The 26,222-nt window shown below is 42.7% G+C and overlaps 1 protein-coding gene and 1 long non-coding RNA gene across 2 annotated transcripts in view; one reads left to right on the forward strand and one right to left on the reverse strand.

Moving 5' to 3' along the window:
* MTPN (myotrophin) overlaps positions 1-17,034 on the forward strand; it is a 59,073-nt gene extending 42,039 nt beyond the window's left edge. The window contains exon 4 of the mRNA XM_015073068.3: positions 13,782-17,034. Coding sequence (XP_014928554.1) covers positions 13,782-13,868 — 87 coding nt within the window. The 3' untranslated portion in view covers positions 13,869-17,034. The remainder of the gene's footprint in view (positions 1-13,781) is intronic.
* The window catches only part of LOC113604166 (uncharacterized), a 193,053-nt gene that overhangs the window by 5,872 nt on the left and 160,959 nt on the right, over positions 1-26,222 (reverse strand). The window lies entirely within an intron of this gene.

Raw genomic sequence — 26,222 nt, forward strand, 5'->3', positions numbered from 1 at the left:
AGAGATTACAAATGGTACATTCAATAAGGGGTTAATATCCCAAATATATAAACCTACAGCTCAACACCAAAAAAAAAAAAAAAAAACACTACACAGACACTTTTCCAAAGAGCACATGTAAATGGCCAATAGACACATGAAAAGATGCTCAACATCATGAATCATTAGAGAAATATAAATCAAACCCACAGTGAAATACTACCTTAACACCAGCCAGAATGGCTAATGTCAAAAAGACAAGGAATAACAAACGTCAAGGATGGGGGGAAAAGGTAGCCATCGTGCATTGTTGGTGGGAATGTAGATTGGTATAGCCATTGTGGAAAACAGTGTAGAAGTTTCTTTAAAATTTTTTAAGTAGAACTACCATATAATACAGTAATTCCACTACTGGGTATTTATCCAAAGAAAACCAAAATACTAATACAAAAAGGTTTATGCACTCCTGTGTTTATTGCAGCAATTTAGAGTCCCTAGATTAGTGGATAGAGGAGATACACACACACACACACACACACACACACACACACACAGTGGAATATTACTCAGCCATGAAAAAGTATGCAGTCTTGCCATTTGTTACAGCATGGATGGCTCTAGAAGGTATTATGCTAAGTGAAGTCAGTCAGAGAAAGACAAATACCATACGATTTCACTTATAAGTGAACTTTTTTGCTAAAAAGCAAAACAAAAAAGCAGAAACAGAGTCATAATCACAGAGAACAAACTGGTAGTTGCCAGAGAGGAGGGAAAGAGGAGGATGGGCAAGGTGGGCAAAAGGGAGTGGGAGGTATAGGCTTCCAATTATGTAATGTGTAAGTCACAGGGATGAAAGGTGCCGCACAGGAATATAGTCAGTAGCGTCGTCATAGGGTTTTATGGTGATGGTAGCTGCACTTGTGCTGAGATTCCATAATGTATAGAGTTGTCCAATCACTGTTGTATATGTGAAACTAATATAACATTGTATGTCGACTGTAATTCTAAAAAGCTGTCCTAGACAGTACAGAAATGAACAAGCATGGCTGCATTCCAGTAAAACTTTACTTACAAAAACCAGCATCTGGGTCACAGTTTGCTGACCTCTGTTCTAGCTCATGAATAGTTTGGAATTTATAGTGCACATCATGTTAAGGTTCTAGCCCTCAGTGGGAACATGACCCTTCCTAAGTGATGCAAGTTAAGAATGTAGCTGTCATTCTGGATGCTTTTTTCCAACTCTGCTAGTGCTCATTTGTTGAAAAGTTTTATCAACTAGTGTAACCAAACAAGAACTTACAGGACAATGATCTGGAATTTTCACTGTTTATTCCTGATTAAAATCTCATATGCCTGAGAAATAGCATCATTTCATGAACACATTAGTTAAAAGGTTAAGCATGAAATGATACTCGTGAATTAAAATATTAGCCAGTAGACTTTCGTAAGTCCAAAGTTAATTTCTTTTTCACAGCTGTATTTTGATATACATAAAATTGGTATCTTCTAGTTTGGTTAAAGATACAATTCTCTGAGAGAAATGTTTGCCTGCAGCAAACTCTCCGTTAGACATTTCCCGTAATATTGTTATGGTATATAGTATCTGACATCTATCAACATTTCTACATTAATACTTACTAAAATTCCTTATAATTTATGTAATGCCTTATAATTTATATGTTCATAATTGGATTTTAAGAAGTATCCTTGTTTCCTAATCCTAGAGAAAACCATTTCGAAATAAACCAATGTGGGGGAAAGGGAAATATTTAAATGTTTGCTTGTATACCTCATTTAAAGGTGTTAAGTTTGGGGCGCCTGGATGGCTCAGTTGGTTAAGCATCCAACTTTGGCTGGGGTCATGATCTCACAGTTCATGAGTTCAAGCCCCGCACCAGGCTCTGTGCAGACAGCTCAGAGCCTGGAGCCTGCTTCGGATTCTGTGTGTGTGTGTGCGTCTCTCTCTCTCTGCTCTCGCTCTCTCTCTCTCTTTCTCCCTCTCTCAAAAATAAACCTTCAAGAAAGAAAAACATGTTAAGTTTGCTACAATGTAGAATGTAGACAGATAAGCTATGTCATTTACTCTGGTGTATTCATATTGTCCTCATGTAAGTATATGCTATTAATAAAAATGACCAACTTCCTGTGAGAACAAGAATTCTTTTAAAGAGAAAAAGTTGTACCCTGGCATGTGAGAGTGAAAATCTTGTGAATTGAAAACTTAGCGAAAGTTTTATTTATTTAAAAAAAATTTTTTTTTAAGGTTTATTTATTTTTGAGACAGAGAGAGACAGAGCATGAACGGGGGAGGGTCAGAGAGAGAGGGAGACACAGAATCTGAAACAGGCTCCAGGCTCTGAGTGGTCAGCACAGTGCCCGACGCGGGGCTTGAACTCACGGACCGCGGGATCATGACCTGAGCCGAAGTCGGCCGCTTAACCGACCGAGCCATCCAGGCGCCCCTAGCGAAAGTTTTAAAACACTAATTACTGTTTTATTCCTAGATTACAAACCTACAGCATACTTAAATTATTATTATAAACTGTCATTTGTCATTAGTGATATTTAGCACATTAAGCTATAACTGAGAGGAGGAAATCCAAAGAAAATTTGGCTTTGTTTTCCATTATTTCTCGGCTTCACATTGTGTCAAAGAAGTTACCTCCTTAGCAAGTCTACTGTAACCATACAACAAAATAGGTAACCACTAATTGTGCGACACCAATTTTAGTGACTCATAGCTGTGTAAAGACCACTCTCGAAGTTACTTGCTTCTGTTTGAGTAGGATAAATGAGTGAGGTACAGACACAAAGGTTTGCTCAGCTACCTTTCCTTTTATTAAAAGGAAGTCAAACTACTAATGTTTTACATAAAGTATGTCTTAGAGTAAAAAATACTAAAACTCAGTCTACGAAAATTTAGAACATTGATGTCTTTACTGAACATATTTGTGTTCTATTTAAATACCAAGCAGCCAGTTAATGATAAAAACTGAATACCCCCCTCAAATGCCAGCATTGTCAAATCCTCCAAGTGTCTGTGGTACTGATTTTTGCCCGCTTGAACTGAGAATTAAATGTGTAAGATACAAAGATTGTGAAGTCACCTTTCTCAGCATAAACAAATACGTACTTGCAGTTAGAACCCTTTTTCGCTCTGATTACTCACTGCCCCATCCCCAGAAAAACCTAGACAGCTTTACATATGCTCAAGCGAGGATTTTATGATTGCTCGGAACCCCCAAGTTCTGTTCCATCTAACTTAGGCAGGTTTGGTTTTAAAAGCACCTCACTGAACTCAGCGATGCCTTTCTGAATTACTTTAAAAAGAAACTGCATTGTCAGAATTGATCCAGCTCTGAATTTCACCACTTAAATCACGGAGAGACCAGTTGTTACACTGTTGCCCAAATCCCCTACACAAATGTACCCGTTGTAAGCTTATTGTTTTAAACCATTTAGATCTTTCAGCCTGGCGTCGTTAGGAAGTAGTTCTGGTCAGTGACCTACTTACCGGGTACCTTGGTGCCACACACACCACCCCCAAGTTGAGTTCTCAGTTCTGCCTCATAATCACTTTGTGGTTTTGAGCAAGTTCCTTCACATGTAATCCTAAGCTTGCTCTTCTGCAGCACAGAGCCAGTAGAGTAGTCCCCCGCCCGCCTCATCCAGAGTTTTGCTTTTCATGGTTTTAGTCACCCTCGTCCAGCCACAGTCCGGATTCAGGTGATCCTCCTTCTGACTGTCCTCAGAAGGTCATTCGTAGCCGAACGCCGTGCGGCCGTGCCCGCGTCGTTCACCCCGTTCATTACATCTCCCGAGGCATCTGATCATCTCCCGTCACCACACTTAAAGGGACCACCTGCACCTCTTCCTTTCCCTTGAACACTTAGAGGCCAGCATAGGCTGACTGATTGGCCCACTTCAATACTGTTGTGTTTCAGGGGACAGGAAGGCCGGAGGATCGGGAGAGAGGGTAACAGCCAGTCGGTGAACAGTCAGAATACACGTAAGGTCATCTGTCGATAAGTTTGCCATCTCACAGGGTCACAGTGCATGTGTGCCAAAACAGTTACAGTGGGAACGAAGATCACTGATGCCAGATCCCCAAAACAGAAGAAATGAAAAAGTTTCACATACTGTAAGAATTACCAAAATGTGACACAGAGACAGGAAATGAGCAAACGCTGTTAGAAGAGTGGCACTCATAGACTTGCTTGACCCACGGTTCCCATGAGCCTTTACTTTGTTAAAAAACAAGAACACTGTATCTACAAAGCACACTGAAGCAGAACACATTAAATTCAGGTGTGCCTGTATTTACCATGCTGACTTATGTTTGCATACGCGATCCTTTCCTTTGTCCTCTCCAGATTATGAACATATGCAGAGAACCAGCCTCTTGTTCTCTTTAACGCCCCAGGATAGGAGTTGACAGTTTCTGCAAAGGACCAAAAATAAATACTTGAGGCTTTGCAGACCATACGGTGTCTGTTACAGCTACCCAGCTCTGCGGTTGTAGCACAAAAGCAGCCATAAGCAACATGTTAAAAAATAATAATAATAAGCATGACTGTGTTCTAGTAAAACTGTATCAAAACGATGTCTGGTAATTCACAGAAACTTTATGAATGTTTGTTGAATAGACTTAGGAATTGGTTATCTCTGCAAATGTTCTTTAGCTTGAAAGGGTTCAACAGATGACACACTGTATCTATAGTTGTACAGGGTTCTTCATTTCCCTGTAGCAGGAGACACAGAAATGTTGAGAATACCTAAAGTTAATAAATTGTAGAATCTGGGTCTCATCCTAACCTTTTTAGGAGAAAAGCCATAGGTCATTTTTTTTTTTTTTTTTTTTTAGTTTATTTATTTTGAAAGAGAGAGTGAGGGAATGGCAGAGAGGGAGAGAGAGTCCCAAACAGGGCTCAGACCCACAAACCGTGAGATCATGACCTGAGCCGAAATCAAGAGCCAAACACTCAACCAGGTGAGCCACGCAGGCACCCCAGCCCTCGGTCATTTTTAACTAAAGCTGGCACGGAACACAAGATGTGGAGTCAGAAAGCTCTAGTTACCATAACTTGCTGACTGACTTTGGGGAAGTTTCTTAACCTCTCTGATCTTAAATTAAATCTCTATTAAAAAGATAACAGTGCCTACTTTACAGGGCTGCTGTGAGGATAAAATGAGATGATATATATGTAGTATTAGGTTAAAAACTCAAAACTGCTACAAAATTTAAGAAACCTAACATTCACTGTGTTGAGTATTGTATTAGGTTTTTGGGGTGCCCAGAAATATTCTTTACTGTGGTACCTGTATCAATATGTAAATTAAATGCACGGTTAAATCCTGTACCAGTAAATAACATTATACGACATGTGTAAATGTAGGTATTTGAATAATTTTTTAAATGTTACTGTTTTTAGTAGATTCCAGAATTGAATTGTGTAAGTTCTCTAGTAATGGTAATATTTAAATGTGTATTCCAACAGTTGAAAGTTCCCAGGTTCTGAGCATCTTATCATACTACAGTGTAACTATGAACAGATGCCCCAAATCATGAGATAATTCTTGAGAAGCAGTATCTCAAGACAGTTCTAAAATGTGTATGAATTGACTGATTCAAAATAAGGAATTTACAGTATTCTAACACAGTGACTGGCTTTGGTGCATATATACACAAGATGGTAGAAAAGGTAGTTTTTCCTTTGAATGTGGTGAATATATGTGATCACTGAGGGTGATTGATGTTACTAATACTCGTTTGCACTGTGACCCACATGTAAATTTTTGTTGAGCATCTTTTGTATCCCAGGCGTCATTCTACGTGGTAAGGGTACAGAGATGAATATGACAAGACCCCCGCCCTCATGGAGCCCCACCTAATTTGGGGGGGGACAGGTCTGTTAACCTAATTAACAGACTGTGGTAAGAGCCTTAAAAGAAATGGAGTCCAAAACTATAACCAAAACTACCACGGTGATTTCAACAAGAAAATGACTCATAACAAGATGTCTGAAGGGATGCAGTCCGAGGCTGGGCATCAATGTCCCACACTCCCTTCTCCTCCATCTTCCCTGTCTTAGGGTCACAAGAGGACTGCTGAACCTCTAGGCATTGAGTCTGTGTTTTGGATGGGAGCGGGAGAAGAGAGCTAAGGACTCTTCTGCTTTTCAGGAAAGCCCTCCATAGGGGAGACCGAATTGGTGTCAGATGGCCCTGTGTAGCTCTGAGGGAGTCTGGGGATTCAGGATTCAGTTTCTCTCCCACCTCTGTAGCAGAGGAAAGCCAGGAAGAAGGGGGTGCACTGGACACCAGCTGAGCCAAGCCCCAGTATCTACTTTGAAGTAGAATCAGCAAGTGCCAGAGGTATACAGGGGAGGGGAGAGCCAACTGCCTGGGAAATTCGGGTCTTCACAGAGAATGGAACAGTTGAGTAAGTTCAACTCGGGTGGTGAAAGGGGGAGGACAAAGCCCTTTTTTGTTCCTTTTTGAATTTTGAGAGTCCTTATGAGACCTGTAATATCAGATAAAAGGAAACATGCTATATTCATTCAGGCATTCATTTTGTGTTTGATTCTAATGAACTTTCTGTCTAGAAGTGAGTTGACTGTCCATACCACGGTTGCTGAATTTTTATGTTTTTAGCTAGCTACCTTGTAGACTATTCTATTCAAGGACAGAGATAGCAGAACTTTTTTTTTTTTTTTTTACAATCCCTGTATTCTACAATTTACTATCAAGTAATACTTGATTATCTAAGCCTGTGACTTTTCAAGATCAAGAAGTTACTTGTAATGTCTTAAAGCTTTTACTCCCTAGAATGGTAAACGGCCTGCCTGTGTACTTGGGCCACTTGGCCATAACGACCATTTCCTTCTTCAGGAAACGTTAGTCACCTGAATCCTGCTCTAAATATAGGCAGATGAGCCTAGTCCTGATTCTCTAATCAGATATCAGAACTGAAGGGTCTCCAGTGTTGAAATTACCTGAAGATAATTAAACATTTTATATATTATGCCTAATGAGCAACCTGTTCACAGTGGCAGTACTTTGTTGATCTGCTTATAGTAATTTGTAACGAATAATTTTGTTTCTTCCATTCCCTTAGTGTGTATGTATATTCCCTATCTTTATCAATTAATTTAATAAACGTTTATTGACCGCCTGTTACTGATCCTCTGTAAGGCCTTGGGAATCCCAAGACTTACAAGCTTGGTTCCTGCTTCAACGTATTTAGTCTAGTAGGGGGAGAGAAAGACCTAAAACAAGCGCATTGAAGTGTTGTGACTGCTGTGGCAGGAATTTATATGTGACATAGTAGGGATCTGAAGGCAGAAGAGGTCAAGTGTGGTCCTAGGGGTCAAGGGGATAGTGTGTTTTGAGTAAGAATGCCATTACAACTTCAGGCACCATGATTCATAAAGCACCTGTCATGTAATTTATAAAAAGCATTTGACACTTGAGCTGAATCTTAGACACTTTTGTCCGGGAATCTAATAGAGAAGTGGGGTACCATTCTAAAGAGAAGCAACAATGTGAGAAAAGTCACAGGGACACAGAGAGACCCTGCAACGTTAGGGTAAGGTAAAAAAAAAAAAAGCTCACAGCTACAGCATTCACTATAAAGGATTTAACAAGAAATAGGACTAGAGAGGTCAGTAGTGAGCAGATTATGTCTTGTGTCATACTATTTATTTTCATTCTCTTCTTTGAGGATGCCATTAAGACTTTTTTGGTAGGTGAGTAGTCATGTGATCAGACTTGGATTTTAACGAACATCACCCAAACAGATGTATGGAGTCTGAATTAAAATGGTGTAAGAAGTGAAAAAAGATAGGAAATTATTAAATGTCGTGGCTGCAAGGACATATGAGAAATGTTAAGAATAGTCTCCTCTAAAGACTTGGTCAATTTATGGAAAGAGCCTAAATGTCCATCAACTGATGAATGGATAAAGAAATTGTGGTTTATATACACAATGGAGTACTACATGGCAATGAGAAAGAATGAAATATGGCCCTTTGTAGCAACGCGGATGGAACTGGAGAGTGTGATGCTAAGTGAAATAAGCCATACAGAGCAAAACAGATACCATATGTTTTCACTCTTATGTGGATCCTGAGAAACTTAACAGAAACCCATGGGGGAGGGGAAGGAAAAAAAAAAAAAAAAAGAGGTTAGAGTGGGAGAGAGCCAAAGCATAAGAGACTCTTAAAAACGGAGAACAGGGGCGCCTGCATGGTTCAGTACGTTGGGCTGCCGACTTCGGCTCAGGTCATGATCTCGTGGTCTGTGAGTTCGAGCCCCACGTCGGGCTCTCTGCTGACAGCCCAGAGCCTGGAGCCTGTTTCAGATTCTGTGTCCCCCTCTCTCTGACCCTCCCCCGTTCATGCTCTGTCTCTCTCTGTCTCAAAAATAAATAAACGTTAAAAAAAAAAATTTAAAAACTGAGAACAAACTGAGGGTTGATGGGGGGGGAGGGTGGGTGATGGGTATTGAGGAGGGCACCTTTTGGGATGACAACTGGGTGTTGTATGGAAACCAATTTGACGATAAATTTCATATATTGAAAAAAAAAAAAAAGACTTGGTGATTGAGGACATGCGAAGCAGCAAGAACTACATGGAGTCCGCACATTTTCCAGAAGATGATGGTGGTCTTTATCATTATAAAAAATACTGAAAAAGGGACAAGTCTGTAGGAAAAGATTAATTATGGTGGAGACAAATGTAGAGGTGAGCTTCAACCAGATGATGAGGACAATAACATGGGGAAAGGGACCTACATCCTTAAATGATCTTACAGGATAGAATGATCCTACCAACTTTGATACTCTTAGCACTAGACTGTCTGAGAGAATAAAATTAATTTACATTGTTAAAACTTACATAAAACCCAAAGTGATCTACTCAGCGCAACCCCAAAATCCAGTGGTACTTTCACAGATACAGAACAAACAATCCCAGACTTTATATGTAGAACGACAAAAGACTCCCAATAGCCAAAGCACTCTTGAGAAGGAAGAATAAAGCTGGAGGCCTCACACTTTGTGATCAAAACATTATAAAGCTTATAGAATTTAAAACAGTAATGTGTTAGCATAAAAATAGATTCACAGATCAGTGCAACAGAATAGAGCGCCCAGAAATAAACCCATATCTATATGGTCAATAATTTACAACACAGGAGCCGAGAATATACAGTGTGGAAATGGCAGTCTCTTCAATAAATGGTGCTGGGAAAACCAAACAGCCACATGAAGAAGAATGAAACTGGACAACCATCTTACACCTTGCACAAAAACCAACTAAAAATGGATTGAGACCTGAAATCATAAAACATCTAGAAGAGAACACAGTGGTTAATAATCTCCTTGACATTTGCGTTGGCAGTGATTTTTTGGATTTGACACCAAAAGCAGAGACAACAAAGCAAAAATAAATGCATGGGATTGCAGCAATCAAAAAGGCATCCATTCAGCAAAGGAAATTAAGAAAATGAAAAGGCAGCCTATGGAAAGAGAAAATATTTGCTGATCATGTATATAAGGGGTTAATATCCAAAACATTATACAGAATTCCCATAACTCAATAGAAGAAAAAAAATCTGAATAAAGTACAGATAGAGGACCTGAACATTTTCCCAAAGATGCCACACATGCCAGCAGGTACATGTAAAGTTGCTTCACTAGTCATCAGGGAAACGCAAATCAAAGCCGCAATGAGATTCTCACCTGTTAGAATGGCTGTCATCAAGAAGATAAGACAACAAGCGTTAGCAAGGATATGAAGAAAAGGGAGCCCTTTCATACCGTTTGTAAGAACGTAAATTGGTGTAACCACTATGGAAAAGAGTATGGGAGTTCCTCAAAAAAATTAAAAATAGAACTACCGCATGATCCAGCAGTTTTGCTGCTGGGTATGTATCTGAAGGCAGTGAAATCACCATCTTGAAAAGATACCCACAACCCCTGTGTTCAGTGCAGCATTGTTGACAGTAGCCAAGACATGGAAACAACCTGAGTGCCATTGAGAAATAAATGGATAAAGAAAATGTGATCTGTAATGCACGCACACAGGAATATTATTATTCAGCCATTAAAGGAAAGTCTGCCATTTGCAGCAACATAAATGGACCTTCAGGGCATTATGCTAAGTGAAATAAGTCAGACCATAGTGTAGAGAGAGAACCAATACTATATAATGTCACGTGTATGTGGAATCTTTAAAGAAGCAAAATACTGTGCTCATAGGTGCATAGAACAGACCGGTGGTTGCCAGAAGTGGGACGTTTGGGGCAGTGGGCGAAATGGGTGAAGGTCGTCCTAAGATACAAACTTAACGGTTGAAAGATAAAGAGTCCTGGGGATGTAATATACATCACGGTGACTATAAAGGCTAAAAAAGAAACTTTTTACAGAACAGAATATAAAAGCTCGTCTTGACAAAATAAAAAAGCTGGCAAGTTAAGAGATAGAAGGAGTGATGGGAAGGCAGAGAATCTTACAGAGGGATGAGATACTGTCAGAACTGATGGAACAAGAAATAAAGGCTTAAATAAGTGTCATTGGTCACACCTGGGTGACTCAACTAGTTAGACTCTTGACTTTGGCTCAGGTCATGATCTCAGTTTTGAGATCAAGCCCCGTGTGGGGCTCCATGCTGAGCGTGGAGCCTGCTTGAAAGTCTCTCCCTCTGCCCCTCCTCCCCCAACCCCCACGCGCACACATGTGCACACTCAAAAAAATAAGAGTTATAAAAAGTTAAAAATGTCATTTAAATTTATGAAGAAAGAGAAATTGGTGTTTTAAATACAAGAAATTGGGAGAGTCTGGAGAAGAAGGTGGTGGTGAGCTAAAGCCACACCCATGTAGCAGGAAGTAAGAAGGTAGTATCTAAAGTTAATAATGCAAATAGTACCCTGAGTATATTGAGAGCTACGAAAATCATCACTAGAATTAAAAACAAATGATTAAAAACAGTTTCTTCAAATCAAATACACCAATTTATGTAAGTTTTTTAGTAACTGCATTAAGTACTAAAAAAAATTTTTAATTTTCGTATCCACGTTGACAAAACTGGTTCATCTTTTTCAGAACTGGTTTGACTTCGTTAAATTTATTCCTAAGTATTTTTTTTCTTTTTGATGCTATTATAAATGGAACTGTTTTCTCGATTTCATTTTTGAAATTTGAATAGTCAACCTTTTATCTTATGAAATGCCCATCTTTGTAATAATACTGGTTAATTTTAAAGTTTTTGTTGTCTGATATGTAGCCACTCTAGTTCTTCTAGGGTTCCTCATTTATGTTTAAGAGACATACGTTTTCAGCATATGCTTATTTTTAGAACAAAAGTGTAGACAAACAGTAAAATGTTAACAAAAGTGTCTTACAGACTTACGAGTTTTTTGGGTTTTTGTATATTCTGAGTTCTGTGATGAGTCAAAATTAGGGGGGAAAGTGACTTCGGTGAGTCAGCTAGATTTTTTTGTTGTTGCAAATGACAGAAATTAACAGGTAGGTATCAGGCATTTTTTAAGACTAGTCCAGAACCAACAGGAAAGATGCAGGACCAGGCTCCCCGGGGCGGGAAGATGGCAGGAAGTCCTCAGTGGTCTCTTTCGGGTTATGCCACCCAAGAAGTGAGCTCTTTTTATTCTCTCTTTTGATCTCCAGTCAAGATTCAGAATTCAGAAGTGAGAGTCCTGCGTGTGTCAGGTAAATCTTTGACACTCCACGGTGAGGAAAGTACATGGCACCTTGAGTTACATAGTCCCAGGACTCCACACAGTGGGGACACAGGATTCCCCAAAATGAAATCCGGATGCTGTTTTCAGAAGAAGGGAAATGAACTCTGGCCGCTAAAACGCAACAGATGTTCGCTATAATATTTAACTTTTTGTTAGTGCCCGATTATAGTTATAATGCTAATCATGAAAGCAGCTGGGAAGGAAGACGGTTTGAACAGAGCGGTCCCAATGACTGCCGCACAACCTGTGGAGGACTTACCCCATCGAAGTTCTTCTCACCCACACGTTTCTCTCCCAGTTGACTAGGAGTTCGGCTGTGTTCCGCCAAGCGGTTAAGTTCAATTACAAAATGAGGAAACAGAAACTGTTACAAGCGTATTGGGGAGGACTTTACAACAATTCAGCTAACACTTCCTAGAATGCCATCTCCTTCTTGGCTTACCTAATCAACTTGTGCTGATTCATCGAGACTCAGCTCAAGCATTACCTCCTCCAAGAAGCCTTTTTCCCTTACATCCTCCTAGCACATCCCATTGTGGTTAACAGATCACTCTTATTCTTGTCCCCTCTGTCACAGTGGTTCATGTGTCTGTCTCCCACTAGTCAGACTGCCAGACTATCTTGGTTTTCTTTGATTCTCCTGCTCCTTACAAAGTGTCTACACATTCCCTAAATATTTGTTGAATGAGTGAGTGGCTGTCCGAGCAAAGGGGGAAGGCATCTTGTATAGAACCCAAGATGTAGAACGACATGATGAGGGGGCCCTACGACTAGAGCAGTGAGACATAAATGGGAGAAGAGACCCCTGGGCTTGACTAGAGTTGGTCTCTAAGTGACCATTTCTACCAAGTTTAGAGAATTCTTTAGGTCTTACAGAGGAACAGTGGACATTTGGCAGGAGGAGAAAGGTGAGACGCTAGAGGCTGGTTGATGACTAAACACTGGTTGGGGCTGTAACTAGCGAGGAGAACCCCTGGATGGTGGAATATTGGGGTCTCGGGGAGTTTAAAAAGTTCCAACCTGGCTTGGGAGCAAATTCACCCCCCAGGTGATTGGCACTTTTGTAGGTATTGGGAACCCAGCGGTAACGAATACAGATGGATTCACCCTCCCATGGAGCTTCATTCTAGTAAAGCAGCTAAAACAACAGACACAAAGGTGTGTGTGTGTGTGTGTGTGTGTGTGTGTGTGTGTGTGTGTGTGTGTGTAGTCTCAAAACTGAAATGCCGTGTTGCAAGTGAAATACTCCAGAGCCACACTCTCCAGGTAAAGCTTTGGCCCAGGCTGGAGAGGATTTCCCTAGGGTACAGAAGGGACCTCTTCCGTAGCCCACATAGCAGTCATTTACTGCTCAGTTTTTGTAAACATAATGACCAATATTACACAGTGTTCTTTAGGATTGTGTCTAAAATAAATGGTTTGTAAGCTCTGAATTTTAGAAATGTGCCATATTCATGCACTCTCCACAAGTGTTACAAAGAAAAACAATTTTGTCACAGTAATACTTTCTTCTTTAGCGAAAGTGATTCCCCCATTTTTGTTTTTGTTAGAGAGAGAGAGAGAATAAGCAAGGGGGTACGGGGAGGGGGCAGGGCAGAGGATCCAAAGCAAGGTCTGCACTGCCTTCAGAGAGCCCAACTTGGGGCTTGAACTCAGAAACCATGAGATCATGACTTAAGCCGAAGTCAGCTGCTTCACTGACTGGGCCACCCAGCTCCCCTCCCCACTGTTGTATATTATAGACAGAGATGATCTTTTAAAGCTTAATGGGTGCATGGTAGTATAAAATGAAAGGCAGTCATTGTCTGTTCTTGGCAAGTTGTGTTTGTAATTACAGTTCGTAGTGCCCAAAAAATAATTTGGTATTTTTACCACTTAATCTTACAACCTAGCCAAGTACTTGGGGGGGGGGGGGGGGGGGCGGGTTCTTCAGTAGAAGGGATTATTAATTCTGGACATAAACATTAGCCTGTGCAGGTAATGGAGTTCTCTTCTGTCACGGTGGACTCATTTAGAATTAACGCTCTTCCCTCTCTTTTCAGGGTGCTGATAAGTCTGTGAAAGGTCCAGATGGACTAACTGCCTTTGAAGCCACTGACAACCAGGCAATCAAAGCTCTTCTTCAGTGATGGACGGATGGGCTGACAGCTCTGGAAGAAGGGCTCTCCTGTGGCCTCACACTGCTGCCTGTCTGTCTGTCACTCTCTATCTGCCAGCTTCTTCAGCTAAATACTTTACGAGGGGTGAGGGGAGAGAGAAATTCATAACAAATCAGACTACCAGAAAAAAACATGTTTTGGAAGAGAGGAGAAAACCGTGATCAGGCTTTTACTCGGATTCCTGATCAAGTCCGTCTCTTTTCCATTTCCAACAAAATATACCGCTCATTCCCAAGGGAGAGCCAAGACAAAATACGCCAGTAACATTTGACCTTTTCAGCTCCCTAGCTAGTTTATTCATTAGGTTGTGTCGAGGGTCTGACTATCCCAAGGCCAGCTCTCCGTGTGTGCAGCCCTAACTGTGCGAGCAGCGGCGGCTGCTGTGACGTAACTCTGGGTGCTGAGATCAGCAATCGGCTCTAGCCTTCTGCCTTAAGACGCACTCTCCTGGGGGCCTCCTGGCGGAGTTCAGAGCGCTGCCCGTGGTCGGCGACCAAATCTTCCCTCGGCGACTTTCAGCTTTACGTGGGAGCTCAGTTAAGGTGAGGGGGCACACTCCTAAATTGCTGGATGACTCAACTTTGGATTTCCTCTCCCCTTTCACATGGGTGTCATGTGTCTTTAGATAAAACTGACTAGTTTTATTTATAAAATCTTAAATTTTGGAAGCCTAAAGGAGAAATCATTCCAGTGTGCATATTTTTTTTTCTCCTCTAGATTCAGACGTTTTTAGAGCAAACACTTTCAAACTCCTGCTGGTAGTAAAAGGGGATTTAAACATAGAGTCATAGCCATAGCCTGTGAGTGTCATGCAGAGAACAGTTGTCTTAGTACCTACGGATTTTCTTCATTTGCTCTTTGAATGGATTGGCCTCGGTTATGTTTGGAGAATCAAGGAACATTCTTTGGAAATCCTCTCTCAGACCCACCTTGGATGCTGATTGCTCACTGCACCAAAGCTGTCACTGGGGTGAGATTTACAATCTGGACAAGTTGAGCCCCGTCCCTTCAAAAATACGCTTGTTACCAGGTTTCCCCAAGTTGTCGATAGGCTTCTGCTGAACATCTGCCAACCCACCTACATGATCTATTTTTGTTTTCTAAACCATTCATCACATTAAGTGTGACATCTGCAAAATGTATTCCGTGTTCTTAAAATGCAGTGCCCTAAAATGGGTGTTAAGACCTGCAGGAAGTATTCAGACACATGTTCCAAGGTTTATTCCATGAGCAGTGCAAGTAATTAAAACATATACCCTTAAATTTGCTATCCTGCATTTAAAGTATTGATTCCTTTGACTTGCCATCCATAAAAGCTTGCTAAAAATGTTAGGGTTTTTTCCTTAGCCAAATCATGCAATAATTGAATGTACCTCAAATTTTTAAAGGGGGGGGGTTGGGTTAGGGACTTCTATTCAGATTGTGGATAACAAAGAATTCATGATGATTTTTTAAGGTAATGTAGCATTCTAAAACAGGGTTAAACTACTATCAAGAATAGCCAGCTAATAACAAATCTTACTGATCGATTGCTGATTGGTTTGTTAGGGTGTGGATTTATGGGTGTGTGTGTGGGGGGGGTGTGTGTGTGGGTGTGTGTGCGTGCGCGCGCTCTCGTGCATGCACGTGCATGCGTGCGTGTGTATTTTTCCCCCGTGGACTTTTTTTTAATCCTGTGGCTTTTACGCTTACAACTAACCTAACCCTGTAATTTTCCTGCATCCAAGAAAACAATCACAAACAAAATGGTGGTTTAAATACTTTGATATATTTGGCTAATTCTCCACTCTTAACGCAGCCTATTCGCGTTGGAGTCAAAGTCAGTAAACAGTACTTTATAACATCACTGAGCAGAAACAGACCTATCCTCATTGAAGATGGAGGGCACTTTATCAGTTGGTAGCAACAAGGTGTTTTGGTATCTTTGTTTTCACCTCTTGGCAGAATGCTATGGAAAGGCTTGGATTTTACCCTCTAGAATTTTCACCTTTCCTTTCAAACCTGTGGTAGTTGGCTGTTGCAGAGAGTGCACTGTCCTATCATTCCTAAACCTGGTCTGCTCTCTCCCGTCATCAGGTGTGGAGACTATGTGCTTCTTTGTACAGTTGAGCCTGCGTTTCTTGTAGTGCAGTAGAGGCTACCCCGCCTTCCCTCTTCTTTCTCAGCCATTTCAGAAGCCCCATGGTTTTGGAGCAATTGCTTGAGAAATAACATAAACATAGAATAGACTGGCCAAGATGGTTGACCATTTTTTTTAACTAGTTTATTTATAATGTATTTCTGAACCACTTGGCAGAGAAATTCACAACACTTAATGTTCATTTTTTGAGTAAAGGAAGCTAAAATCTTGTCTGCTTTTTGGTACTACATGCATTAGTAGAAGGTTAAGTTTTGTTCTCCACTGAATATTTAACATCTCAAGAAAAACCTTGCATGTTCTGTAGTTTTGTATGGAGTCATTTTGTATGCACTAGATCAAGTAAAAACAGGTGGTGTGCCTGTTCACGGTAGTGTACTAACAAATTCGCCCTCGCAGCTTCGGACCTGCATCCGCAGACCCAGAGTTGGTGCACAGCACCCAAGAATCCCCAAGTAGCTCTTCTATGCGTCGCTCACCTTCCACAGCCAGTGGGGCACAGAGGAGAGGTAGTTGGGTACAGTGGGTGCAAGCTGCAGGCAAGTAAGGCCCTTTCCTCGTTGATTTCTTTCCCCTCAATAATGGATCCTCAAATCTCTATGTACTGACTTTTTTTTTTTTTTTCCTAAAACTTCAACTGAGCTGCTCTTTACTTCATGCAATATTGTGTACTCGATTGTGTATAGAAGAAGCTGGGGAGAGTGCCCTCCTACGTAAGCAATTGCAGTGTTTTGCATGCAAAATTTTAAGAATTTAAATCGTCCTGATTCTATTTTGTAAATGGAGAAACAATCATATCTTTCTAAGCAGTAATGGAGGAAGACTAGTGCTTTGTGCATTTTGATATATTTGAGTTCGTTTTTTCCCCCACAATGTAATACTTTTGGCACAGTTGGGTTTCTCATATTATCCTAGTCCATGTACATCCGAATGCTAAATAATACTGTGTTTAGTTTTGTGTTGCAAGAACAAATGGAATAAACTTGAATTGTGCTACAAGGAACGCGTCAGCAGCATTTTTACCCCCCCTCCCCCCCCCCCCCCGGTTACCAGGGCCTTTCTTTGCCAGGCTCCTGTACCACTGTACAGGTCCTGTGACTGACTCTAACTCTTGAGTCATATCAATTTCCCCCTGCCTCCCACCTCTAGAAAAAACTAAGTGGAAAGAAACTAAGACATAGGAAAGATTTAATTGAAGTAGAGTTACTACTCATGTGGAAGTTTTGTTTTTCTGTCTCCTGATACAGACCGTCTCACTTACAAATGTTTGGTAATCCTCCCGGCTTTCTAAAAGCAAGGTACAGCCAGTATCCTCTAGAGCACCAGGATCTGACCAGGTGCGAAGGAAAACCGGGTCATGGGAAATCACGCCCATCTTTAGTATGCTCCTTAAGTCACTGCATATCCCGGTGGTTCACATTTGCCAAACTTCCTTGACCGTGAGCACTTCCTTAGAGTACTTCTCAGAACAGTGTTCTGATTTAGCGTTAAATCACTTTGAACCTCAAAAAACCCATCAAGGTTATTTCTAGTTGGGTTCTGTAGTAATCTTGTCAACAACCTAAGACTACTGCGTATTTTACTTTTGAAATGGTCTGAGTAGTAATACACGAGGTTGCTAAGTGAAGCAAAAGCTATCTTTCGGAAGGTTTAGGTTGCTGACTGAGGTTTCCGTGGGGGGTAGCAGGTGGCTATAGGTGGAAGTGTTCACAGATATTTTTAATCCATGAAACTTCCGTTTTAAGAATTGGGGTTCATCTAAGTTTGAATCTAGTATAGATTTTTAGTCAATGGGAGACACTTAGAGTTACTATGAAAATCTTTTGTGATTAGAGATCAGCTATCACAGGACTCCAGCATGGAGTCAGATGGGTTACAAGGGTTTTTGTTTTTACTTCCACAAGACCAGTGATTCTCAAAATGTCCCTGGCCTGGCGACATCACCTCAACCTGATTCAAATGCCCAGCCCAGGACTACCAAATGCCAGTCTGGGCCAAGCCCATCCATCCATGTTGTAACAAATCCTCCAGGTGATTCTGATGCACACTGCAGTGTGAGGACCACGGTGAAAGACCACAGACAAATTGTCTAAAAGCCTATAAATGGGAGGTCATCAGAGTGGCTTCCTAGGGACGAAGCAAATGGAAACCTTCAACACGTGAGACATAGGAAATTCGTGGGTGGACACAGTTCTGCTAAGATGAGCTTCAAAGCTACACTCTGGGCAGAAGTAGTGAGGGTAGGATGTAACAAGGGCTGCTACAATGACAACACTGAGGAGAATGACCATTAGGGATTTTTTTCCCCACCGGATGTCCTGTCAGTTGCTGTGGATAGGATTTCCCCAGGGTCGGAGTCCCCATGACAGACTTGCTTGAATTCTGCCCACGTTCCTCCCTCAACTGCACAGAGGGTTGAGGAGGCATGCAAGGCATTTGGGAACATGGGTCTGGAGTCTCCATATCTTGGGCTCACCACACTGCCGATACCTGGGGATGCCCCACTTAGGGGTGTCCCTGCTGGTTTCCACCCGTCAGCCCTACAGCAGGAGAGCGCCACACCGGGAGGCCAAGTCCGCTTTCTCAACCCCTGTGCCCTGTACCGGCATCGGCGCTGTGAACACGGACGCTCCTCTGCCGTGGGTGCTCGCTGGCTCCGGAACAGCCCCCCCCTAACCATCGTCTGTTCACCGTTAACAATCTTTCCCAGACGCTAGCCAGATCATCACGCATCGGCCAGAGGGTATTTTCCTTCAAGGCTCTTACTTCATTGAAACAGAATTACCGATTGAGAATAAAAGTGATCAGCAGCTTTCACAGCACCTGCCACCTGGTAGACATCGGGTGTTATTTGTTCTGGAACTACTAACGTCAAGCCATTACACAAATATGAAATAAGCTCTGTTTCAGTCACTCCTGGCTGTTAGGACCCTGGGGCTACACTTAAGCATCCTTGTACCTAACTACTGGCCAAGTAGCCTTATAAGTGCTACTGGTAACCTCAAACCCAAATCAATGAAATTAAGACAAATCTTACAGTGACCATGATTCATCGAGGAAATGCTGACCGTGGGATCAAATGCAGGTCACTGAGCCATTGTGGCCTATACTAAAGCACAGCTATAAATAGAGTAGCGAAACAAAGGATGGTCTGGCCACCCTAGCAACTTCTGTGCTTTCAGTAGCTGCAGCAGAAGATAGTCTTATCTACCCGGTTTGGATAGAATGATGGGTCACACGTCTGGCAACATTCACGGCCACAGCATCTTATTACACAAAGGAAAATCATGCATAGACAACTCCTGATCGCTGGGTGGTTTTGACGATACTACTAGATAAACATTAAAACAACAACAAAAGATTTTAGTTATTTTTGAGAGAGAGAGAGCACGCAAGCAGGGGCAGAGAGAGCGAGGGAGACAATCCGAAGCAGGTTCCAGGCTCAGCTGTCAGCACAGAGCCCGATGTGGGACTCGAACCCACCAACCATGAGATCATGCCCTGAGCCAAAGTCAGATGCTCCACTAAAGGAGCCACCCAGGGGCCCCTAAAACCTTTGTAAGAACCATCATTTTTCTGAGGTTTTACTACTAAGTCGGAAAATGTTTTAGGATCTGTGTGTCGCTGCCTGAACTCTAACTTGTTCCAAGCGTTCACGCCATCTGCTGCAGCTGCCCAGTCTGGCCATGTTGCCAATGCTTAGGATTTTCTCGTCTGGTCTGCTTTTCGATAGGCTGGAATGGGGGGGGGGAGGGGGGGCTGCCTGGGTGGCCAACTTGGGCTCAGATCATGACCTCACGGTTCATGGGTACAAGACCTGCATTGGGCTCTCTGCTAACAACTCAGAGCCTGGAGCCTGTTTTGGGTTCTAGGTCTCCCTCTTTGTCCCTCCACTGTTCTCTCTCTCCCTCCGAGTAAATAAACATGAAAAAAAATTTTTAACATAACATTCAAAATAAATAGGCTTGAAAGTACTCAGGTCTATGCTGATTTCACAACTAAATTCTTTAACATTTATTGTATGCAAGTTAGGAGCTAGGCATTGTGCCAAGGACTTTTTTTTTTTTTACACCCCATTGCCTTGCTCAGTACTCACAGTAATTTTAAAATGGAAGACTAAGAAACCAACACTCCATTGTCCCTTACCCCAGCCACTGGCAACTGCCATTCTGATTTCTGCTTCTAAGTCTTTTTTTTTTTTTTTTAAAGTTTGTTTATTGGAGAGAGAGACAGAAATGGAGAGGGAGGGACAACGGAGAGGGACAGAGAATGAGGGAGGGAGGGAGGGAGGGAGGGAGAGAGAGAGAGAGAGAGAGAGAATCCCTAGTAAGCTCCATGCTGTCAGCGTAGAGTCTCATGAGGGGTTCAAACTCAAACCACGAGATCATGAGCTGAGGTCAAGAGTCACCCTCTTAACCAAGTCACCCAGGCACCCCCTACGAGTCTATTGTAAGTTAGACCATGCAGTATTTGTCCTTCTTTGTCTGGCTTAGTTCACTTAGCAGAATGCTCTCAAGGTCTATTTGGACACCCTGTTTGAAGGCTGAGTAATGGGACGTTGTCCATCTTTACCATGTTTTCCGTACCCATTTGCCTGTTGACATTTAGGATGTTGGCCAAGCTTGGCTACTGTGAATAATACTGCAGTGAACACAGGAATGCAGATGAGAGCTCTTTAAGAGCTAGATTTCAACCCCTTTAGATATACACCCAGAATTAAGATTACTGGCATCCCCTGTACACTATGAAGGCACTTACACAAATTGTGTCTTTCCACCAAGGCAGCTTTATTCAGTCATGAAGTAAGGTTAACATAATTATAAAGCCGACTCAAGATTCCCGACTCAGTGACCTACAACTTGGCTTCGTACACATCGCACCAACTACAACGCGAAGTCACACAACAAAGAAGATACGGTGAGGCATAAGAAGTTAACAAAGCAAACTCAAGGTCAGTCTATGAGTGTTCCCTGAGGTAAGGACCCTGTCTGCTTCCCAGTCAGCTCTCGGCACTCACTGCTTATTCTGCTCAAGCAGTGGAGAATCTTTACTATGTTCACAGACCAGTTGGGCAGAGCCTTAAGCAGCGGCTGCCTCTTTAGGGCCATCAGATGTGGAAGAGTACACATCAAGAGTCTGACAGTCCGACAATAGGTGATGCATGCTGCTGAAACCATCCCTTCTTAAAGGGGTTTAATCAGCTTTGGGCCTTTGCAGACTTCTTCTGGTTCTCATTACCAGCGCTCAGTTCTTCCAGGCTCTCTTGGCTTTGAAGGCTACCAGTTCTGGGTGCCGTCAGCCTGTGCAGGTTTTGGTGATAACAGGTCTTAGCTGCTATGCCCTTGGCTGCTTAGGTCCCTGCTTGACATGAGTGACTCCATCTTGCTCTCCACAGCTGAATTAAATGTTAATTCTAGTTTTAGTATTTTGAGAAACCTCCACATTGTTTTCCATAGTGGCTGTACTAATTTACTTTCCCAGCACCAAGAGCATTGTTTTCCCCACTTTCCCCAAGACTTGTCCATTGTTATTTTTTTCTATAGATCTAATAACCAACCGTAAAGGAGGCAATAACTTACTGTTGTTCTGATTTGCCTTCTCCTGAGGATTAGTGACATGAAGCACCTTTTCACATACCTGTTGACCATTTGTAGGTCTTCTTCAGAAGGAATTGTCTTTTGGCCAGAAAAGGTCTTATTTTTTAAATTCAATTGCTTGAATTTATTGCTGTTGAGATATAGGAGTTCTTTATATACGTTGGCTACTAACTCCTTATCATATAAATGGTCTGCAAATATTTTCACCCACTCCATAGGTTGCCTTTTTGCTTTGACGACGACTCCCTTTGCTGTGCAGCAGCTTTTTAGTTTGATGTAATCCCATTTAATTTTTGCTTTATGTTGCCTGTGCTTTTGGTGCCAAAAGAAATAATTGTCTGGCCCAGTGTCAGAACCTTTATCCTACTTCCTTCTAAGAGTCTTTTGTTTCAGGCTTTACATTTAAGTCTTCAATCCACGGTGAGCTGGTTTTTGTTCACAAGGGTCCAATTTCATTATCTTTCGTGTGGATATCCACTTTTCCCCAGCATCCTTTAACAAAGAGACTTTTCCCCCATTGACTGTTTTTGGCTCCCCTGGTCAAATATTAGTTAACTCTATACGCGAGGGTTTATTGCTGGCTCTGTATTCTGTTCCATTGATCTCTACGTTGTTATGCCAATACCACATTGCCGATTGCTATAGCTTTGCAGTATTTCTTAAAATCAGGGAGTGGAATAGCGCTTGCTTTGTTCTTACTCAAAATTGTTTTGACTGTCCAGGGTCTTTGGTAGCTCCAAATCAATTTTAGGAGTCTTTTTACATTTCTGCAAAAAGATCGTTGGGATTTTATTAAGTAAGGATTGCTTTGAATCCATGTGTTGCTTTCGGAAGATTGGTCCCCGTTTTAACACTATTAATTCCTCCAGTCAATCAACAGGAGGTGTCCTGCGTTTGTTATTTCTTCTACCAATTTTTTACAGTTTTTAGCACACAAGTCTGTCACCTCCATGGTTAAGTATTTTATCCCCTTTGATACTATTGTAAATGGATTTAATTTTCTTTTGGGATAGTTGTTCTATACAGAAATAGAACTGATTTTTATATCCAGGGACTTACTGAATTTTGGTTCTAACAGCTTAAAGGTAAAATTACAAGTCCTTGTTATACCACAACACTATGAGCCTGGAAACTTTCATATACCTATGCTTATCAAAAAAGTACCACTTAAAGGAGTTAGTTTCAGGATATTTCGTTGTTTGTTTCACCATTTTAACTGAAAATTTACTATGATCTGAGCACCATTCTAAGTATTTATGTGAACAGACATGTTTAATGTTCATAATAACCCTATGAAGTAGGACTATCATCATCCCTATTTTCAGAGGAAAAAACCAAAGCTCAGAGAAGTTAAGTGACTTGCCTGTGGTCACACAGCCAGTGAGTGGTAGAGCCCGGGCTTGAACTCAGACAGTCTGCCTAAACTTTGTACTCCCTATACCTTATTATTTTGCCTCTCCAACTTTCACAGAACCAACTCATGACATTTCAATTCTGTGAACAGTTTTTACCAAGTTCTCAAAAAGATACTTAAAAACACAACAGGTTTTGGATTTTAAACAGTCACGTGGGAAATATTAGGTAACATGCATTGATCAATCATTTCTCATGATGAAATCAAGTTCTACAAGGATGACAATTTTCAAGTCTGAGAAACAGCAATACTTGAGTGTAATGTACATTTTCTTGGCAATCTACAAGATTAGGATATAAATAATCAGCCATCTACAGTCCACAGGCCAAACCTAGCACACCTCCTGTTTTTATAAATAAAGTTTTATTGGAACACAGCCATACCCTATTCAAGTACACATATATACAGCTGCTTCCACACTTTAACAGCAGAGGGACTAGTTGCACAGAGCCTATGGCTTACAAAGCCTTAAGTATTTTCTGTCCGGTCCTGCGCTGAAAAGATTTGCCAACTCCAGATGATAGAAGTTTAGGTGAAATAGGTTGAGAAATGCCCTCCGGGTTTGGACAGGACCTAGTTATAGAGTGATTAGCAAAGTCATGAGAGAATGTAATAGGTCAGTAGGAGCCACTGAAAAGTCAAGCCCATGAAGAACGCATCTCTTTATAGCTGTGATAGATGGTTCCAGTAACCATCCCCAGTGAATCATGCCTCCCAGGACGTATGGCCTCTTGTAACCCCTCACGCTGATGCTTGAGCTTGGCCATGCTACTTGCTCGGGCCAAATGGGGCGAATGTGAAACCTGAAGATGCTTCAACAGGTACTTCCTAGTTGGGGTTTGCCCCCTTGGATCTCAGCATGAGGAAGAAGTCCCGAGTTACCCTTTAGGAGAGACCACACAGAGAACTGAGCTGTCCCAGCCTACAGCCCCAGCTAATCACCATTCATGTGACTGAGGCCATCTTGGGCCGTTCACTTCCAGGCATGTGAGTGACCTCAGGTGAGACCAGCCCAAAGACCTCCAGCTAAACGCAGTCCGAGCTGCACAAGTGCCAACAAATTGTGGTGGTTTTAAGCCACCAGGTTCCGGGGTGTTTTGTTTATGCAGAATAGATACCTGACGCAACACCCTAGCTGAAGCGCGTAGGGTCTGTGGCATCACCTAGGGACGAGATAAGGTGTCTGAATACCAAGTGGAAAATTATGCACATGCGCGCACACACAGCAAACACTAAATACCATTAGGGACCCAGGATCTCCTTTTCTTTCCAACTCTTGAAAGGAAGAACCGATTAAGAGAAAAAAATCTTTGCCTTTCTGTTTAGCAAAGTTGAGGCGCTCTTGATAATAAACTCCTGCACCTACAGAATCCTTATCCCTCTCTTCCCAGACAGAACAGGGGTCTCTGACGTCCCTGCCGGTTTTTCTTTTCGCCTCCTGGACAAAGAGGCTAGTGGGGATTTACTGGCATGAGTCAGATACCTGTGCCAAGTTAGTAGCTTTAAGGCAAAAAAAGAAAGCAGAGGTTTAAGTAGTGTGGGCGGGAGGGCACGGGGTGGGGAGGTTGGAAAGGCGGGGGACAGCAGAGAAAAAAGGGGAGCCACCAGGGCTCAGCGCCTTCCCCCGAGATTCCCACCCAAGCTGCAGGGTGAGCCAGTGCTGGCTTCCTTCACAAGGAAGGCGAGGATGCCTCCATGCTGGCCAGCAGGGGTGGGGGGGCCTGACAGCTGGAGAGCAGGATCCTTCACTGTATCCAAGCATACTGGCTCAACCCAGACCTGGGAAATCATTTTGTTTCTTTTCTAGTTTATTTATTTCAAGAGAGAGAGAGAGCGAGCATGAGCAGGGGAGGGGCAGAGAGAGAGGGGGACAGAGGATCTGAAGCAGGCTCTGCACAGACAGCATAGAGCCTGATATGGGGCTCAAACTCACACACCCTGAGATCATGACCTGAGCTGCAGTCCACGCTTCACCGACTGAGCCACCCAGGCGTCCCTGTGGCATCATTTCAAAGCAGCTTTCTTGGGACCCATGCCAACCACAAGCCAAAATAGATATAGATATAGATATAGATATAGATATAGATATAGATATATAGATGCATGCCTCTGATAGCTCTAAATGCCTCTGGTGCAGAGGCAAGAAGGGAGCAAACAGCCACTGGTCAGAAGGAGGAGAGACGTCATCATGGGGGATGTAACCAACAAAGAGACCAAACCTCCAACTACACAACAAACTGGGCCCATTTCAGCTCAGCATGAATTTTATCAAGGGAGGCAGTGAGGATCATCCGTTCTCTAAATTGCGAGCTCATTCAGCCGGTCAACACACATACATAGCCTAAAGGTGTGTGGCACCACTGTGGGCACCGCAGATAGGGCATCAATACTCCGGACAGGACTCATGCCCAGGCAGGGCTTACCTCCTACGAGGAGAGGAAAACACAACAACCATAACCAAACCACGGAATCTACTCATGAAATCCCTACACATCCTGAGGGGTGCTGGAAGGAAATAAACTGGTTGGGAGCACATTCGCGGGGTGGTGGAGAGGGCCACCCTGCTCCTGGCGGGGGGGGGGGGGGGGGCGGCGCCTGGGGCTTGCTCAGGTCCACGCCTCTCATGGTGTCCGTGCCCCCGAATGAAACGTTTTGGCCTCAGGTGAGCCAAGCTCCAGGGGTCAGACTCTCCACGTTTCCGTTTGTGGTCTCGTGGAACACTGATGCAGGCCTAGACACAGGGGATGGAGGCGGATCACAGCAGCACTGGGAACCAGAGTAGATGCCGAGCCGGCTCTCCAGGGACACTGCCTGGCACCCCTCTAAGGGTCCCACCTGCAGGACGGGGCGGGGAGCCACGCTTGATGCTGGAAGAAGGCCGTCTCTGCACAAGGAGCATTCAAGGACCAAGAGCCAGCAGCAGCCCCCTGGGCTGCTGCTCCAGAGCTCTCTAGATCATCCTCGTGGGACCACACAGGAGACTCAAGCCCAACCTCCACCAGAGGGAACTAATAACACTCCCACTCCAGGGGAGGACAAGGAGGAAGGTGGTCCTTGATCGCCCTGTGGAGGATGGGTTTCTAGCATCTACTCCTCACGCTAAGCAGAGAAGCACTCAAGACTCATTTTTCATCTTCTCCTTGCCCCCTACCCCCCATAACCAATTTTTTTTTCCA

Source organism: Acinonyx jubatus, chromosome A2, assembly GCF_027475565.1.
Source record: "Acinonyx jubatus isolate Ajub_Pintada_27869175 chromosome A2, VMU_Ajub_asm_v1.0, whole genome shotgun sequence".
Lineage (NCBI taxonomy): Eukaryota > Metazoa > Chordata > Mammalia > Carnivora > Felidae > Acinonyx > Acinonyx jubatus.